Source organism: Trichosurus vulpecula, chromosome 2 (assembly GCF_011100635.1).
Source record: "Trichosurus vulpecula isolate mTriVul1 chromosome 2, mTriVul1.pri, whole genome shotgun sequence".
In the NCBI taxonomy this organism is placed as follows: Eukaryota; Metazoa; Chordata; class Mammalia; order Diprotodontia; family Phalangeridae; genus Trichosurus; species Trichosurus vulpecula.
In genome coordinates this window covers 252,006,299-252,022,700 of record NC_050574.1, presented here as the reverse complement: position 1 = coordinate 252,022,700, position 16,402 = coordinate 252,006,299, and the positions used below count along the sequence as shown (strand labels likewise).

Sequence of the window (16,402 nt, the reverse complement as noted above, 5' to 3'; positions counted from 1 at the left end):
ACAGTACCTGGCACATAATAAGGGCTTATTAAATGTTTACTGACTGATTTTTACGTAAGAGAATAAATTCAAGAATATATTAGGAGGCAACTTTCTGGGGAGAATTAGTCTTGTTGGAAATCATATATGCTAATGGGTTTGTTGTTGTTCAGTCATTTCAGTTGTATCCCAACTCTTTGCGACCCTTTTTGAGATTTTCTTGCTATTTTCTTCTCTAGCTCATTTTACAGATGAGGAAACTGAAACAAACAGGGTTAAATGACTTGAACTCAAGTCTTTCTGACTTCTAAGCCTGACACTGCATGCACTGTGCCACCTTGTTGCCCTCTCAAATGAGTTTACCTTAGCCCATTTAAAAAAATGAAATTCAGAGCTTTCATTCCTTTTTTGCCTAAAAAGAAATAGAAAATTCTAGTCTCTTTTTTCCAGTGAAATATCATATAAACAAGTTGGAAAAGAAACAATGTAGTGTAATAGAAAAGGCATTAGTTTTGGATTCAGAGAACATGAGTTTTAATCTCCTATCTGTTACTACCTGTATGACCTTGGGCCTCAGTTCTTCATCTATAAAATCAGTTGGATTGGACTGGATGATTTCTATGGTCCCTTTTAGCTCAAAATTATCTGGTAATGTAACCTCACATCTGCCCAAGCCTCAGGTGGTTTTCTGAGGCATATCAACGCTTACAGATAAGGAGCTGTAACTCCTGATTGGCAAAGAGAACCCTGAGCCATGAAGTTACACCTGCAGAAATAGAGGAGGGACATCTTCAGCTAGCCAGACAACTTCTTGAAGAGTGGCTAGCATGGATTTTTCTATTGCTACCAGGAATTCTCAAAAAAAAAAACATACATAAGGAAGTTGGTTCCCCAACACATCCCTTGGCTTTCATTAACTACTATTATAGAGACTGAGTGGATGCTCACCACTGTCCCACCCTATTTCCACTTCCACTCCCAAATTATTCTGCTTAGTAGAGCTAAGATATTAGCTTGCTCCCCACTGAGTTCATTTCCTCTTGCATATGCTTGGTCTATTCTAATATGTATAATTTCTCCAATTACTGTTTACTGGTTACTTTGATAAAGAATTTACTTGCTATTGATGATGATTCTTCACATGACCAGTATTGGGTAGTAAGAAGCCTCCCCTTGATCATGGAAAGTGATGTTTATCCTAGGACCCAAAATATTGTACCCCTGGGCTACCAATATTTGAGGTATGATGTATAGACATAATTCTAGCCCATTTTTCCCTCCTGGAAATAGGTAAGGAGAGAACAAATGACCCAGATCCAGCCCTTCTGGTCCCCATAGAGGTAGAAATTGAAGTCTCCCATGGAAAGGGGTAGTCTAGATCCAGATCAAATATCTATCATTGCTCCCCAAGAGCTGTCATGTTTATATTGGGTCAGCTACAACACAAGTGGCCTCGTATGCGTATGATGCTCTCATATGAGCTGACTGAGTAGCGTATGATTCATGCACTCAGAGGAGCAAGTAGTTCTTTTACAAATTCATATATAACAGCATTTTTCAAACTGTGTTTCTTTCTGGTCACCCAGTGTGTATAGGGTTTATGAAAACCAATGTCAATGTTAATGACATTTTTGCTCTATGAATAGCAAATCACATAAAAATATTATATACAGTGACTTTGGGCTATTAAAACAGGTCTAACTTCCTCTATTTTGCCCCAGGCTTCCAAATTTTCTTTGTCTCAGTAGTATTCATACCTTCAGATCTCTCATACCAGAACTGACAGGTTGAATCAACTTAGATTAAATCTAAAAGTGATCCACAGCCAAATTAGTTTGGGAAGCACTGGTAGAGGTATAACACACAAACCTGGGTTTCCGCATTATGAATATCAGCAATGACAAAGGATATCCGGATTCACGTCCTTTACATTCTCCATTTCATTAATGAAGGTGGCAACAATGTTCACATGGAGATAACTCTCATTCATTATCATTCGAATCATTGTTGTTGTTTAGTCATTTTTCAGTTGTGTAGGATTCTTTGTGACTCCATTTGAAATTTTCTTGGCAAAGATATTGGAGTGGTTTAACATTTCCTTCTCTGGCTCATTTTACAGAAGAAGAAACTGAAGCAAACAGGGTTAAGTGACTTGCCCAGGGTCACACAGCTAGGCCTAGCATTCCATCTACTGCACCACCTAGGTGCCCTAATCAAATCACTATCATCCCTCTAAAGCCCACCTGGGCAACTAGACGATGCAGTGGATGGAGTGCCAGGACCAGTCAGGAAGACCTGAGTTTCCATCTGGCCTCAGACACTAACTAGCTGTGTGACCCTGAGTAAGTCACTTAACCCTATTTACCTCAGTTTCCTCATCTAAAAAATGAGCTGGAGAAGGAAATGGTAAGTTACTCTAGTATCTTTGCCATGAAAATCCCAAAAGGGATCATGAAGAGTTGGCCATGACCAAAAACGACTAACCAACAACAAAGCCACCTCCTTTTCTAACTTCCCCTTTTCTGATGAACGCACCTTTCTAGTGAACTGAGTTCACAACTTCATAGTCATCCTCAGTCCTTCCCTCTCCCTCACTCCTCATATTCAGTCACTCACAAAACCCCTTCAATTCTAGTTCCACAGCATCTCTTATATCCATTTCTTTCTCTGCACTCACTTTCACTCAAATCAATAACCATCCTACATCAGTCTCATATCATCTTTCTCCTAGACTATTGAAATAGTGTCTTAATTGGGCTCCCTCCTTTCAGTCTTTCCTTGTTGATCTGTCCTCCACATAGCTTCCAGATTGATATTCATAAAATGAAGGTAGGCTCATCTAAGCTTCTTGTCAAGAAGTCTAATGGCTCCTTATTACCTCTGGATAAAATACAACTTTCTACTACCTGGTATTTAACAGTCTTCATGGTCCTCACTCCATCCTGTCTTTCAAAACTGATCACATATTGCTTCCCTTCCCACAATTTACATTCGAACCAACTACCCTTACTATTATCTATACACAACATTTTCATCTCCCACCTGAGGTTATGCCCAATGCCTGGAATATTTATCTTTCTACCTCCTCCTCAGGGTCCCTAGTTTCCTTCAAAATAGAGCCTAGATAACACCCCCCTTATAGGAAGCTTTTCACAATCCTCACGGTTGTTAGCAGTGTTCTACCCCCATGGAATTTGCTTTGTATTTATATAGATATTCCTTATCTATATATACATATATATGCACACATAATACATGCATGTATGTATATATTCACATATACATACATATGTGTGTTATATATAAATTATATATGTATGTATCTATATGTGTGTATCTCTATATATGTGTGTATGTACACACACATACATGTGGTTTCCATATGTGAACATGTGGTTAACAGAAAGTATACTCCTTGTAAAAGCAGACAAACCTATTGACTTTCTTCATTAACCTCTAGAGGCAGAAAGAAGTAGGTCGTTCCCTCCTCTCAGGTCAATGAGTTGTGATTCTGCCTAGCCTATTGTTACAATTCTCTTACATTCTGGTTAGCAGGAGACTGAGACACTGTGGGTTTAAAGGCAAAAGGCAGTGAAGATGGCAGCTTAACCCAGCATGTAGGAAGTTCTCCCTGGGCTACTTTTGTCATACTGAACCTGGGGAACTTACTGGAGCTGGAAAGGGGGAGCCAAGTGAAGTTTCTCTACAAGTAACTGCATCACAATTTATAAACTATGGAAGTGGCTTTTAGCTAGGGCAGTGCTTCTTTAACCTTTTGTGTGTCATGGACCCCTTGGCAGTCTGCTGAAGCCTAAGAAATCTTCAGAATGATGTGTTTAAATGCATAAAATACAAAGGAAACCAATTATTGGAATAAAGATATTAATATATGTATGTGTGTATGTGTGTGCATATGTATGTGTATACGTATATATACATATATATAAACATACATATATTTTAAAACCAAATTCGTGGACCCCATAGTAAGAACCCCTGAGTATTTAAGGGGAAAGAAAGAGAATGAGATTTATATAGTGCCTACTACATATCAGGTACTGTGCTAAGCACTCTACAAATATTAATCATTTTTCTCTCAGCAACCATAAAGGTAGATCCTATTTTGATCTCCATTTTATAGGAAACTGAGGCAAACAGGGTTAAGTGACTTGCCCAGGGTCACACAATGTCTGAAGCTGGATTTGATCGCAGCTCATCTTCCTGAGTTCAAATGTGACATCAGATAATTATTAGCTGAGTGACCCTGGGCAAGTCACTTAACCCTGTTTGTCTCAGTTTTCTCATCTGTAAAATGAGCTGGAGAAAGAAATGGCAAACCACTCCAGTATCTTTGCAAATAAAACCCCAAATGGGGTTAAAAGAATTGGACATGACTGAAAACAACCGAACAACAAAACATCCTGATTTTAGATCCATACTCTGCTTCATCATCTAGAGAGAGTAATTACTACTGTTGATGCAAGTAAGATTGGCAACAACTTCATTGCCTCTGGGTCAATTAGGATGAATTGTATGGAAGGAACTAGTCCTGGTAAACCTTCAGCAAACAGGAGGCCACTTCTGCATCTGTGTGTATGACTCATTACCTTCTCTACTGTACTTGTTGAGTATGGTCCATCTAGTACATGGCAGTGCCCTTCTGGAAGAGGCAGCTGCGGATGAGAGGGCAGTTGTGAGTGGATCTCTGCCCCCACCACTCTCCTACTATCTTGAGTACCCTCTCTGTGTTAGCTATGAGTCCCAGAGTTGATAAGTCAGCTAGTTGCCTGGAATAAATCTGAAAAGAACAATTAACAAATCTAGCTTTCCCTTTAGGTCAGGAGTTCTTAATTGTGTGTGTGTGTGTGTGTGTGTGTGTGTGTGTGTGTGTGTGTGTGTATGTGTGTGATGGTAATCTTGCAAAGCCCTTCTTAGAATGTTTGTTGCCTACATTTATAATCAGAGGTGATACTAAGCTTCTATTAGAAATAGTGAAAATAAAGCTATATGTGGAGTTTTTCCCATTGATGTTCATAGAGCCCTCGAAATTTATCCATGGAGCCTTTGGATTCTTTGAACCCCAAGTAAAAAATCCTTCTCTGAGGGTATGTTGAGGGAGCCCTAGATGTTCAGAGTTCCACTAATAATGTAATCCTGTTCCTTCTCCTTTAGCAACCTAGCTAAATGTCACTTTGAAATTCTAGAAATGGTGACACTGTTACTTGCAGAGCAGTGGGTTCCCTGTAGCCTCACACTGCAGAACGATAAAAGGAGCCATGCCAGGAGCCAGCAGTCTCATCTGCTTCTGCACTTTTGGCATCCTATTCTCCCTGTCATGCTGACACCTGCTGCCCTTCCATCTCAAAGTACCTCCTCACCATGTCTCTCCCCTTCTTTCTCCTTTCTACCTTCCCATCATTACCTAGAGGTTGGGATGCAAGTAATCTATAAAATGTAAACTCCCTGACAACAGGGACTATTCCATTGTTTGTCTTTGTATCCCCAGCACCTGACACAATATCTGGTGTGCAGTAGGGACTTAATAAATGTTTGTTGATTGCCTCATTAGGAGACCCCACCCCATAAGAAGTAGCTCTGGTTCTTCTCCTTGAGAACTCTACATATCTTTCAGAGACACTCTCCTGTCTGGATGACAGTAACGTTGGAGGAAATGATGACAAATAACTGGTTTCCAAGACTAGCAAAAGACAAATAATAGGGAAAGAGGAGTAAACCATGAGCATAATTAAATTATGGAGATCAAACAACCTGCCTTGAGAAGCCTTCTCCTTGGCTGGCAAGAAACTACCTCGATAAGGAACGAACTAGTATTCTCCCCCATTGATATGTAGAAGCTCATATTGCCTTTGCACTTTATTTTCAACCTTTGTTTCTCCTGTATTTAAAGAAATGTACAATTCAATTCAACGAGGTATCTATTAAGTATCTGGTATGGGCAAGGCACTGGGCCAGATTCCAGGCATCTAAGAAACAAAAACACAAACTAGCCCTTGCTCTCTGAGCTAGAGCCCCCTAGCTATGTCTGCAAACATGGAACAGTGCCAAGAATACTGGATTTGTAGTCACAGGACCTATGGTGGAAATCTGGCTCTGGCACTTACTACATGTATGACTTTCGGCAAATAGTTTCACCCCTCTGTATTCCTCATCTGTAGAGTCAAGGTAGTGGAATAGGTGACCCCCTCAGGTCCTTTCAAGCTCCAAATACATGATTCACTGATCTTTTAACATATTGTCTACTTCCATGAATATAAGAAACAAGGTGAAAAAAAAAACACATTTGGATCAAGCATCTTTTACTACTGAAGAGGCAACAGAAACAAGCCAGCACCTGGTCTCCTTGCTTCTTTCTTAAGGCACTGTGGTTGTCATTGATCTATTACTCAATAAATATTTGCTGCATGAATGAAGAACAGACACCCACTAAGACAGGGCATCTAGATTAGCCACAATGTAAACACATTGGCAGGAAATCTCTTTCCTCCACAGGCAACACATAGCAGGTAGATCGTATCCAATGCAAGAATGTGGAGATGATTGTACAAAATGATTTTTTGTCACTATTTCATGCCAGATTGCATATTTGTGGAGCAATTTGGGAATGGGAGGGAGTAGAGAAGGAAAGGGAAATTTTTAAATTAGTGGTCTGTGTAACAAATGCCAATAGAATAGGGCTTGGGTTCCCAGAGACCATCAGTAAGTAGAACCAACTTAAAAATTCTGCTAATTTAGCCAGAATATTTATGGATTGTCATCTGAGGCATCTAATGTTCAAGGAAACATATCATTTCCATAAAAAGCCTTCTTAAACTGAACTGGTTTACTTTTCAGGAATTGCTTTCTTGAATTAGGGTTTGGTCTCCAGGGGTAAGTGCAAAAGGCAGAAAAGAGATGCTAGTCTCTATGGAAGGATAAGGCCACTGTTACCTGGCTCTTCCTTCTTTTTGTACCTTGTTGTTAATTCCCAGCTCCTCCTGCTTGGTAGAGGAGTTATTTTGTAGGTAATATGTGAAGGGACCTTGCTGAAATTTGTGGTCGGTGGTCCAAAATTTCTAACTGGATCAACATATGCCTACTTTTGGCCAGATCTGGTCAGATTATCTTTATACATGGATACAAGTTGAAATGTTGTGAACAAGTTTTTCTGCATCAAGATTTTACTGATGCCTTAGCTCTTATCTATGCAAATGTATTACCACTAGAAACTGAGATAATAAAAACCCTTGCAAATAATCAGCCAGTATTGTTCCATTACAATCATTCTAGTACTGAAATTATTATGTGTATTTCAGATGCTAGTGCTTTTTCCAATTTAAATTGAAACAATTCTTGAATAATACCATTAAGGGCTTCTCAGGGAGTGTAGAAACATGAGAATTAGATTTCTTTCACTTTATTTTAATTTTATGACTAATAATAACATTTATAGTCATGCAAGCAGGGATAAGGGTAATCAAATCTCACATTTTATGGCTGGAGCTGATAGCTAGAGGGATAAGGAAGAATTCCTTCCACCTCCTAATCCTTGCCCTGTTTAATTAGCAATGCTCAAGATGCATTAGGCTCTTTTTCCTTTTGAAAAATCAGAAGTTTCCAGTTATCCCAACAAAATGCCAGATTTGATGGGCTTGGCCTCTTATTTGAAATGTTCTTTTCTGAAATCAAAGCTTAGCCAATTTAACATAGATTAAAGTAGCTAGAAATGTTTAACTGGGTCATCATGTTCTACTGAACTTGGATATGGAACATGTCCTTATATTCCTCCAAATCCATTGTACAAGCCAATAACTTTTAGCCAACATTATTTATTTCAGCCTCTGTCCAGTGCTATTATAAAGAGAGAAAGAGTGGACCTAGAGACATCTCATGTTCTCATTTCTGCCATGAAGAAACTATGACAACAGGGGAGGAGAATATGGCATTTGTTAAATGGCATGAATTCAGACTGCATTCCAGGCAGAACTGGTTCTATGGAAATGCTTTTCTGTTTTCTAAACAACTTAAATTGGTATTCAAACTAGAAATAACTTTTTTCCTGCCACATTATAGGTTTGTACTTGATAAGATAAGGAAATAAAATCTTTGGAAGTAGACAGCTTCTTCACAACCAACTCTAATCAATACTTGGAATAGTCTCATCTTTACTTCAAAATTTCATGACTAATTTCTAACCGTGTCTTGATGTAAAAATATAATAGGAAGCAAGATAACTTGTCTTTTTCCTATTTCTATTGAACCAAATTTTACACATAATAGTGTGGCATCCTGTGAGCATTTCTCACATAGTTCCTTACAGACAGCTAGCCTAGATTCCAGGTACTATGTAGGTCTACATCTGCTCAAACCCGTAGGTCATAGGCTACCAAAAATGTGTTTAGTGTTACTAGTTATTCAGAGGACATACTTGAAGAAGACATGTTTAATCAGAAACAATAGTAAGAAAAGTGACAATAGACATCCCTTCCTTTTACTGGGAGCACACTATCCCATAAAGAAACAACCCATCAGTGGGAAGAGTGGTCACACCTAAGGAACACACTTGGGGAAGAAATGTGACCAGGGCACATGCGGGGAGGATTAACTCCTAAGTCCAATGATACAGGGTCACTTATTTCTTCTGAGGATGTCATCATGTTGCTCCTACTAGTTTCATGCAGCATTCAGTCTTTGCCAAGCATTTCAGGCATGCAGTCTCCACCAAGCATATAAGCGCGATGGACAGTCTCTGCTGGTCATTACCCCCTGTTGGCCTCCTAGGACCTCTGCTTGACAGTGTTCCAACATTCTCCTGGTCATTACTGCTCACTGACAACCATGGCTTTATTGAGAATTAGGTTGTGGGACTTCTGGCCTCATGTAAAATCTTTATCTACAGTACCACCTTTTTCTCATAAGAGAAAAAGTGGAATCTGCCATCTCTCTTTTAACTTAAAGCCAGGAGATTTATACTCCAGCTCACTTAGAAGGGCAGAGTCCCCACACCACATGCTCCTTGTTAATTTTCCTCTAATAAGGAGACACTGTCATAAGGAGAGGCCTCAGAGTTTATTTAAAATCTATCTGATAAGGAGTTAGAAAGTCCCTGCATTTCAATCTCAAGGTACTATTTTCTAAGCTATCTAATCAATATCAGTTTATTTGTTGTCCTTTCAACTAAAGTAACAAGGGCTCTCTGGGTCTGAGCCCTGATGCCCAAAGTTTAATAAATTTGGATAATAGACTGAGTTCTTCAGACCTCAGAAGTTATCCAGCATTCTTGTTGTTCAGTCGTTTTAAGTCATGTCTGACTCTTTCTGACCCCTTCCCTCTCTTTTCTAAGATGAGGAAACTGAAGTCCAATAAGGTCGATTTGCTCAAGGTCATACAGGTAGCAAGTAGTAAAAGAAAGATTCAAATCCCTTCACTATAAATCCAGCCAGATTCTGTTTGTCTTCCATGCAAAGGAATGAGAGAGCAAAGGTACAGGAGCAAAAGTGAAGCCCAGGAGGCAAGGTCACCAATCTTCTTCTGCTTAGTCACATTCCTAACTTAATTATATATATGCCACAAAACTTTCCAGTATTAGAGCCCCACCCTACAAATTTATCACCCTTCAATCTTTTCAAGCCCCAGGTAATCTTTGGCAAGAATGCATGCATACATACATACATACATATATGTACACATATATATTCTAGTGGACATATAACAGAGGAGTTAAATGTGGTTCAACAATGAAATTTTCCTGTACTGTCTTTAAATATGAGGCATGTCCATCTTATCTAAATATCACCTAAAACTAGACAATTTGGCTTTTCTGTTCATGGGAAATAAGAAATAAAGTTGGAACATTAGCCTAATTGGGACTAAACATAATGAAAACAACAATAAGAACATACCTTTTGCCTATACTAGGAGGCTTGCTCCTTCCTGCTCTCTTTACCATTTGAGTGATGTGGGGAAATACAGCATGTCTAAGCCAAGTTATAGGCACAGTAAAGAATAGGGCTGATACCCAGGAGAGGCTGGGGAAGGCATAAGAGAAAAGACCTGCCTGGAGAGAGTGGTGACAACCGAGAGAGGAAAAAAAAAACCTCAAGATTTCAGTTTTTATTTTTTTTTCATCTTTCAGGCTATAAAAATATTGGAAGACTTGTTCCATCCTGGCCTAAAAAAAACCTAAGGGCTGGGCCAACATGCTGTAGTGATAAGAAAAAGCAGGAAGAAAGAGAGAGAAAGAAAAAGAGAGAAGCTGCTTCCATATACACACTCCCACTCCACTCTGAGTAACTAGAAGCAGCAGGCCAAGATAGGACTCGGAGGGACAGGCCTCTACCAGAGCAATCTTCATACCAGAGAATAGAAACAATTCTTGGGTTTATAGCAATCTTTGTGGAGTGTATTCCAGTGTACTCTTTTACCTATATACTCTCTCACTTGGTGATGTTGTCAGCTTCTATGGATTTAATTATCATCTTTGTACGGATGACTACCAGATCTGTATATTCAGCCCCTCTCTGGCTCCAGAGCTCCATTCACACATCACCAACTGTCTGTTGGATGTTCTAGACTACATATCCCATAGACTGCTCAAACACTTTATGTGCAAAACAGAATTTATTATCTTTACCCCCAAAACCAATGTTCTTCTCAATTTCCTTATTTTTATTGAGAGTACCATCACCTTTCCCATCACAATTTTACAACCTTGTTGTCATCTTTAACTCCTCATTCTCACTTACTCCACATAGCAAATAGGTTACTAAATCTTAACATTTTTACCTCTTGGGCACAACTCTGTATTCTTCACTCCTACAACCAGCTCCATGGTCCAGCCTCTCCCCTAGACTCCCCTAGACTCTCCCCTAGTGCCATAGTCTGCTAATTGTTCTTCCTGCCTCAAGTCCCTCCTCACCTGGATGCATCTTGCTCACAGTCATCAAAGGGATTTCCATAAATTGCAGATCTGACTATAACACTATCTACCTCAAAGCTCTAGAGGTTGCCTCTAACCTCTAAGATCAAGATTAAACTCCTTTGTTTGGCATTTCAAGTTTTTCACAAGAAGGACCCTTCCTGTTTCCAGCTTTATTACTCATTACTAACCTTCTTGCTATTTCTCACACGTGATACAACAGCACCCATCTACACATCTTGCTTTCTTTAGTCCCCTTATCTCAAATGCTCAAACAATTACTTATTATATTTGCTTTAATTATGAAAAATATAAAAATGTTTGTCAAAATAGAATTATTTTAAAACATTAAGTGGTTATAAAAATCATAATATATCATATGTTTACTAGACCACACACACTTATCTTGTTTGTAAGTTAGCATTATAACTTTTTTAAAAAATTATCTTGTTTCTAAGACTTTTCTCTTAAAGTGCTAATAGTTAAGGTTTCAACCAATGTTTAGTTGTTTAGTTGGCCCACTCTCAATATCCCTACAAAGGTAGGTATTCTTCATTGTCTAACCGGTTATTTTTTAAACACATTTTTTTCTACTTTTTGTTGGATATTGCCCTATACTCCACAATTCAGAGTGCTACCAAGTCTATTTGCCTGGGCTCAATTGATTAACAGCTGTTCTGAAGAGATTTTCTCCTTCCATGTGGTGAACCAGGAGGGATGCTGGACCCCATAAAAGCATTCAGCTATGGCCACACTATGACATTCTCTCTCATAATATGCTTCTTATTCAGTTCTGACATAGAGAAAGGATAAGAAATGAAAAACACCCTGAAAAGCCATGGTATGGGAAAAGAGTTAAAGCTGAAAATATCCTTAAAAATTGGCTTTTGAGCTATACATTTTTGTGCTAAAATAAAAATCTGAATTTTTTGGCAAATGCCAAAGGCAAGGGAGAAAAAGCACTAATTATATCTGTTTGAAAAATAAGAAGACTGAAATCATATTGTAAGACTTGAAATGTTATTTTTAAAAGTCCTATATCTGCAGGTGTGTGAAAGTACTGAATGGTTACCCACACATTGAGTGGAAATGGTAAAGGATGTCTTGTAAGAGAAGATCCAAAGGGGAATCATTGCTGGTTCATTACTTCAGCCATAGGGCAGACATGGCCCCACTGCTAAAGCTTCTCTTCCACAGCTTGTGCACAGTTTGACCATTGTAGCCACTGATGGTGCAGCAATAAGCTGACAGCCAACTTCAGTGTGCTCCTTAGGAGGTTTCATGGGTATGAGCCCTTCCAGGGTGCTCCTGGCACAACAGTGGGTTTGGGTTCTTAACCTATTTTGTGTTTTGAGATGCTTTGGCAGTCTGGTGAAGCCTATGAGCCCCTTCTCAGAATAATATTTTGAAATATATGAAATAAATTACATAAATAGATTACAATAGACAACGATAATAGATTACAAAAGACAAAACTGTCAAAATAGTTTTAAAATATTCCAATTTAAAAAAAATTAAGTTCATTGACCGTAGGTTAACAACCACCTTCTTAATTCATTGGGTATTATACCAACAAGTTAGCCTGCTGTTACTGCTCCAGTTTGTTATAGGCAGCTGTAACGTCATAGAGCTCACAAGTAGAACAAAAAGTAAATGAAGTTACCAGTGAAGAAACATTTGTGTCCATCCTAAAGAGAAAGAATGAGGCAAAAAAAACATAGAAATTTATTTTTTCTTTCTCTGTAACTTTCATTTCAAATAGCAATTTTCAATCGTAGATAGAACTCTGTATTCTTCTAGCCTGTACCCATGGCAAGGACGAGGGCAGAGAGGAGGGGGAAACCTGGCCAGAGTGCGGTAGGGATGGGAAGCATGCATGTTTGTGTATACGTATATTTCTATTTAATTTTTTTTTTATTTGCGCCTCATTCATTTGCCAAATGTCCAAATATCTAATCTCCAGCAGTTTCTAGGTTCTTCACTGTAAAACAGAAATTTGGATGTATGCCTAATGGGAATGACTTGGAACTTACATTGCATTGCTATTCACCATTAGGGCAAAGTGCTTTTTTCATTACATTATTAGTATTGCCTGTTTTCTAGGTAGTTGGTTTTTTATACTCCGATGGTTCCAATATTTCACTGATATGAGTACATCCTTCACCATACATATACATACACACATGCATGCATGCATGCACACACATACACACACACACACACACACACACACACACACACACATACACACACACACACATTGAAAAGCTTCTCCAAGCTAAATATATTTGTATTAAATCCAACGATGGCATATATTCAGGTCTAAGTGTTGGAAAATCACCCACTACTATGTGTACACAAAAGTCCCTGTACAAGAAGGCACTGAATATATTTACCAAGTGTAATTAACAGCTTAATGCTTTACAAAATGAGCATAAAAATATTGCAGATGGTGCTTAAACATTAAAATGTGTAGATGTTGCATACATCCTCTTAAGCACAAGTAATGCTCGGTTCACCCGAATTGCTGACTGAGGGAGGCATCTTCCCTCCTTTGATGGATGTGCTCATCTGTCATTAATGTTAATGGAAATTATATGTACACATTGTAGAAAAATTATAACCCTATGTGTGGAAATCATTTATTTTAGAAATACAGTAATTTATTCCATCTCCTAATCACTGATGGCCAGTTTGTCAACTATAAGACAGGACAGGGGTCTTTTGTTGAGATGGGAATGAGATGGAGAAAAGACACAGCTCTCTGATGTGTTGGGCTTTGTCTTCACGAATATGACATTCCAGATTTATTACACCAGACTCTTATTCTATGAGCTATTTAGCAATATCAGTAAAAGTGAAACCCTGTTGTTACAGAATCAGCACTCAAAAGAGAAAAAGAAGGTTCCAAGTCTCTACAAAAGTAAGAGTGACCAAACAAAATTTATCATTGTTCCATTACATCCACTTCAGAGTTACTGAAGTGTTTTAATGAAAAGCAGTACCATATGTTTCAAATATGTCATTTTTAGATCAGACCGTTTTTTCTTTCTCGTAAGTTTATATTTTACACAGCAATTTATGTATGTGCCAAACTACGAATGTTAAAATATACTGAATATTAGCCTTCACCATATATCATACAAATGCCATTATGAGTGCTATTTAAATAAATCTTGATGATTCATCTTTGTTTTTAGTAAAGAGAAAAGCAGGGATTCTAGCAATCCTTAAAGCTCTCACTTGATGCATAAGCTTCATTTCGTTTGAGAAATATTTATTTACAACAATTGGGTAGCCTCCTCCTCCTTTTGCCTTTCAAGCTCCCATAGTTAGAAAGTATCAAGGCATCACAAGCAATTTAATCTTAGGGACATTATGTTGGGCTCTTGAGAGGCAGAAAAATGGGCTCTTTTCATGGGTTATTTTATGATCAATGTACAGTCTCTTTAAGCCAAATTAAAGCTGTCTGACAACTCATAGATACATCACTGGCTGTTAAAGATGTAGGAGATTGCATAAAAGCATGAAAAGTACTGGATAATTTCACATCTTCATCACCAAACACAGTTGGGAGGATCAACATTATTTCAATTCACCCCTCCCCCAGCCCAAACACACTTTTTTCTTAAGAATGGCTTGTTTTTATTCTTGCCCTTTTAAAAAAAATCTTTCCTGTAGCTTTTCTTCTTAGTGAACATTCCTCGATCCTACCCTACCTTAAAAACATATTTATGGGGGTTGCTTTGTTATCTGTGTTCACAGAGAATCCTAACAAATTAGAAGAAAGTGCCAGAGGACTCTACATTCCTTGTCCAGAACATTACAATGGCTTTTGCCTGCATGGGAAGTGTGAACATTCAATTAATATGCTGGAGCCATCTTGCAGGTAACGCTTTTCTCCTGAACTTTTAAAAATTAGTAAACTAAAGATAAAAAGGGGGTTACAAGTACCTTAGATGCAGGGACAGAACTCTGCTTTTAATAGGTAGTCTCCGGCAAATATCATGTTGTCCCTCAAGTTAAGCACAGGTAATCTACCCTACCAGAGACAACATACAGATGTGTAATACAAGCAGAAATCATATTGTTCATCCTTTACTCCATGGTGCGCACTTGTTTCTGGGGCCTTAGTACACACGACTTTGTAAGAAGTTGTATGTTTTCCTTCTTTTCCTCATCTTTTTAAGGATATTTTTTTGCCCTCCTGGAATTAAACCAATCTATACAGAACTAGCAGGAACTAAGTCCAATCATTTTTCAAGTGTTGAGATTCTTAGCATAACAAAATTAGCCATATGCCCATTATCCCCTGTCCAGCAGGCTACTGGTTTAGGCCTGCTTAGTGATTTCTGAGGTCAGGAACCTCCATCTGCATTGTAAGCATTGTAAAGATGGCAAAAACCAAAAGGAAAATCACATTATATTTTGATTTAAATTGTGGTGCAAATGGCATTTAATGAAATAGACTCCTGTGAAACTCTCAATTCTCAGTTTTGTTTGGGTTTCCTCACACCCCTACCTTGTCAAGAATTGTCTTCCCTTAGCGTTTCCCTTGAATGAATACACTAACCCCTGCCTTTTAGTGAAGTCAGGCAAAAGGAACATAACTGAGAGGTCATCCTGGTTGTTGTGCCACTCTTCAGGAGAGCTGCCATTATTGAACTATGTCTATTGCAGAAAAGAGAAAGGTCTTAGTCTATGTTTATAAAGAACTCAAAGAGTAGAGAGCTAAAAGAGAGGTGCAAAATCAATGACAAGTTCACCCCAGTGAATTATGCTTTGATGTATACAGGTTTCTTATACTGTCGCCAGACAGCTCAGTTCTAATGCATGGGTTGTCATCCCTGTGCTCCCAAGTGTGGGGTTATATTAGGTGATCAGCATTCATTCTCCTAGTTTGTTCTTCAGAGCTCTATGGCCTCCATCATCATTACATTTTAAAAATGTAATATACACAATTCTCCCACAGCATTAGTTATTTTGAATAAGCAGACCACTTTGTGACCAGTAAAGTGCATGCATTACCTTTAATGTTTTTCTACTCAGTATATTTTCAGCATTTATTCTGGGCATAGTACAGGGAATTTATTATCCAAAGAACAAAGGAAAGTATCCCATTTGTTATATCCTCTTGTCATCAGAAACAAACCTTTTCCCAAGCAATCATGTTGACATAGGTTGATTAAAATTCTAGTTAAACAAAACTCATGGCTTACTTACAGAAATATGGAAAGAACGACCATCCCCAGGCACCCACTGGCTTTCAATATGTCTTCAAGGACAATTTTTTTGTCTGGCTTCCTCTCCAAGGAAATCAATCCTGAAAATATAAAAATTGACCTTCTGCCTCCAGAAACAAACAAAAAAATTTTTAAACCATCTGCAAAATAAACAATTGAGCACCATGTTTACCAAGTACTCTTATATAAAGTATCATGACACCTTATATTCATGCTGGTGGCACATATGTGCTGATAGTTTATACATCTGGGAAAGTTAAGACTA

General features: G+C 38.3%; 1 protein-coding gene across 1 annotated transcript in view; it reads left to right on the top strand.

Moving 5' to 3' along the window:
- TMEFF2 (transmembrane protein with EGF like and two follistatin like domains 2) overlaps positions 1–16,402 on the top strand; it is a 297,660-nt gene that overhangs the window by 271,121 nt on the left and 10,137 nt on the right. Inside the window, exon 8 of the mRNA XM_036742671.1 lies at positions 14,660–14,783. Coding sequence (XP_036598566.1) covers positions 14,660–14,783 — 124 coding nt within the window. The remainder of the gene's footprint in view (positions 1–14,659; positions 14,784–16,402) is intronic.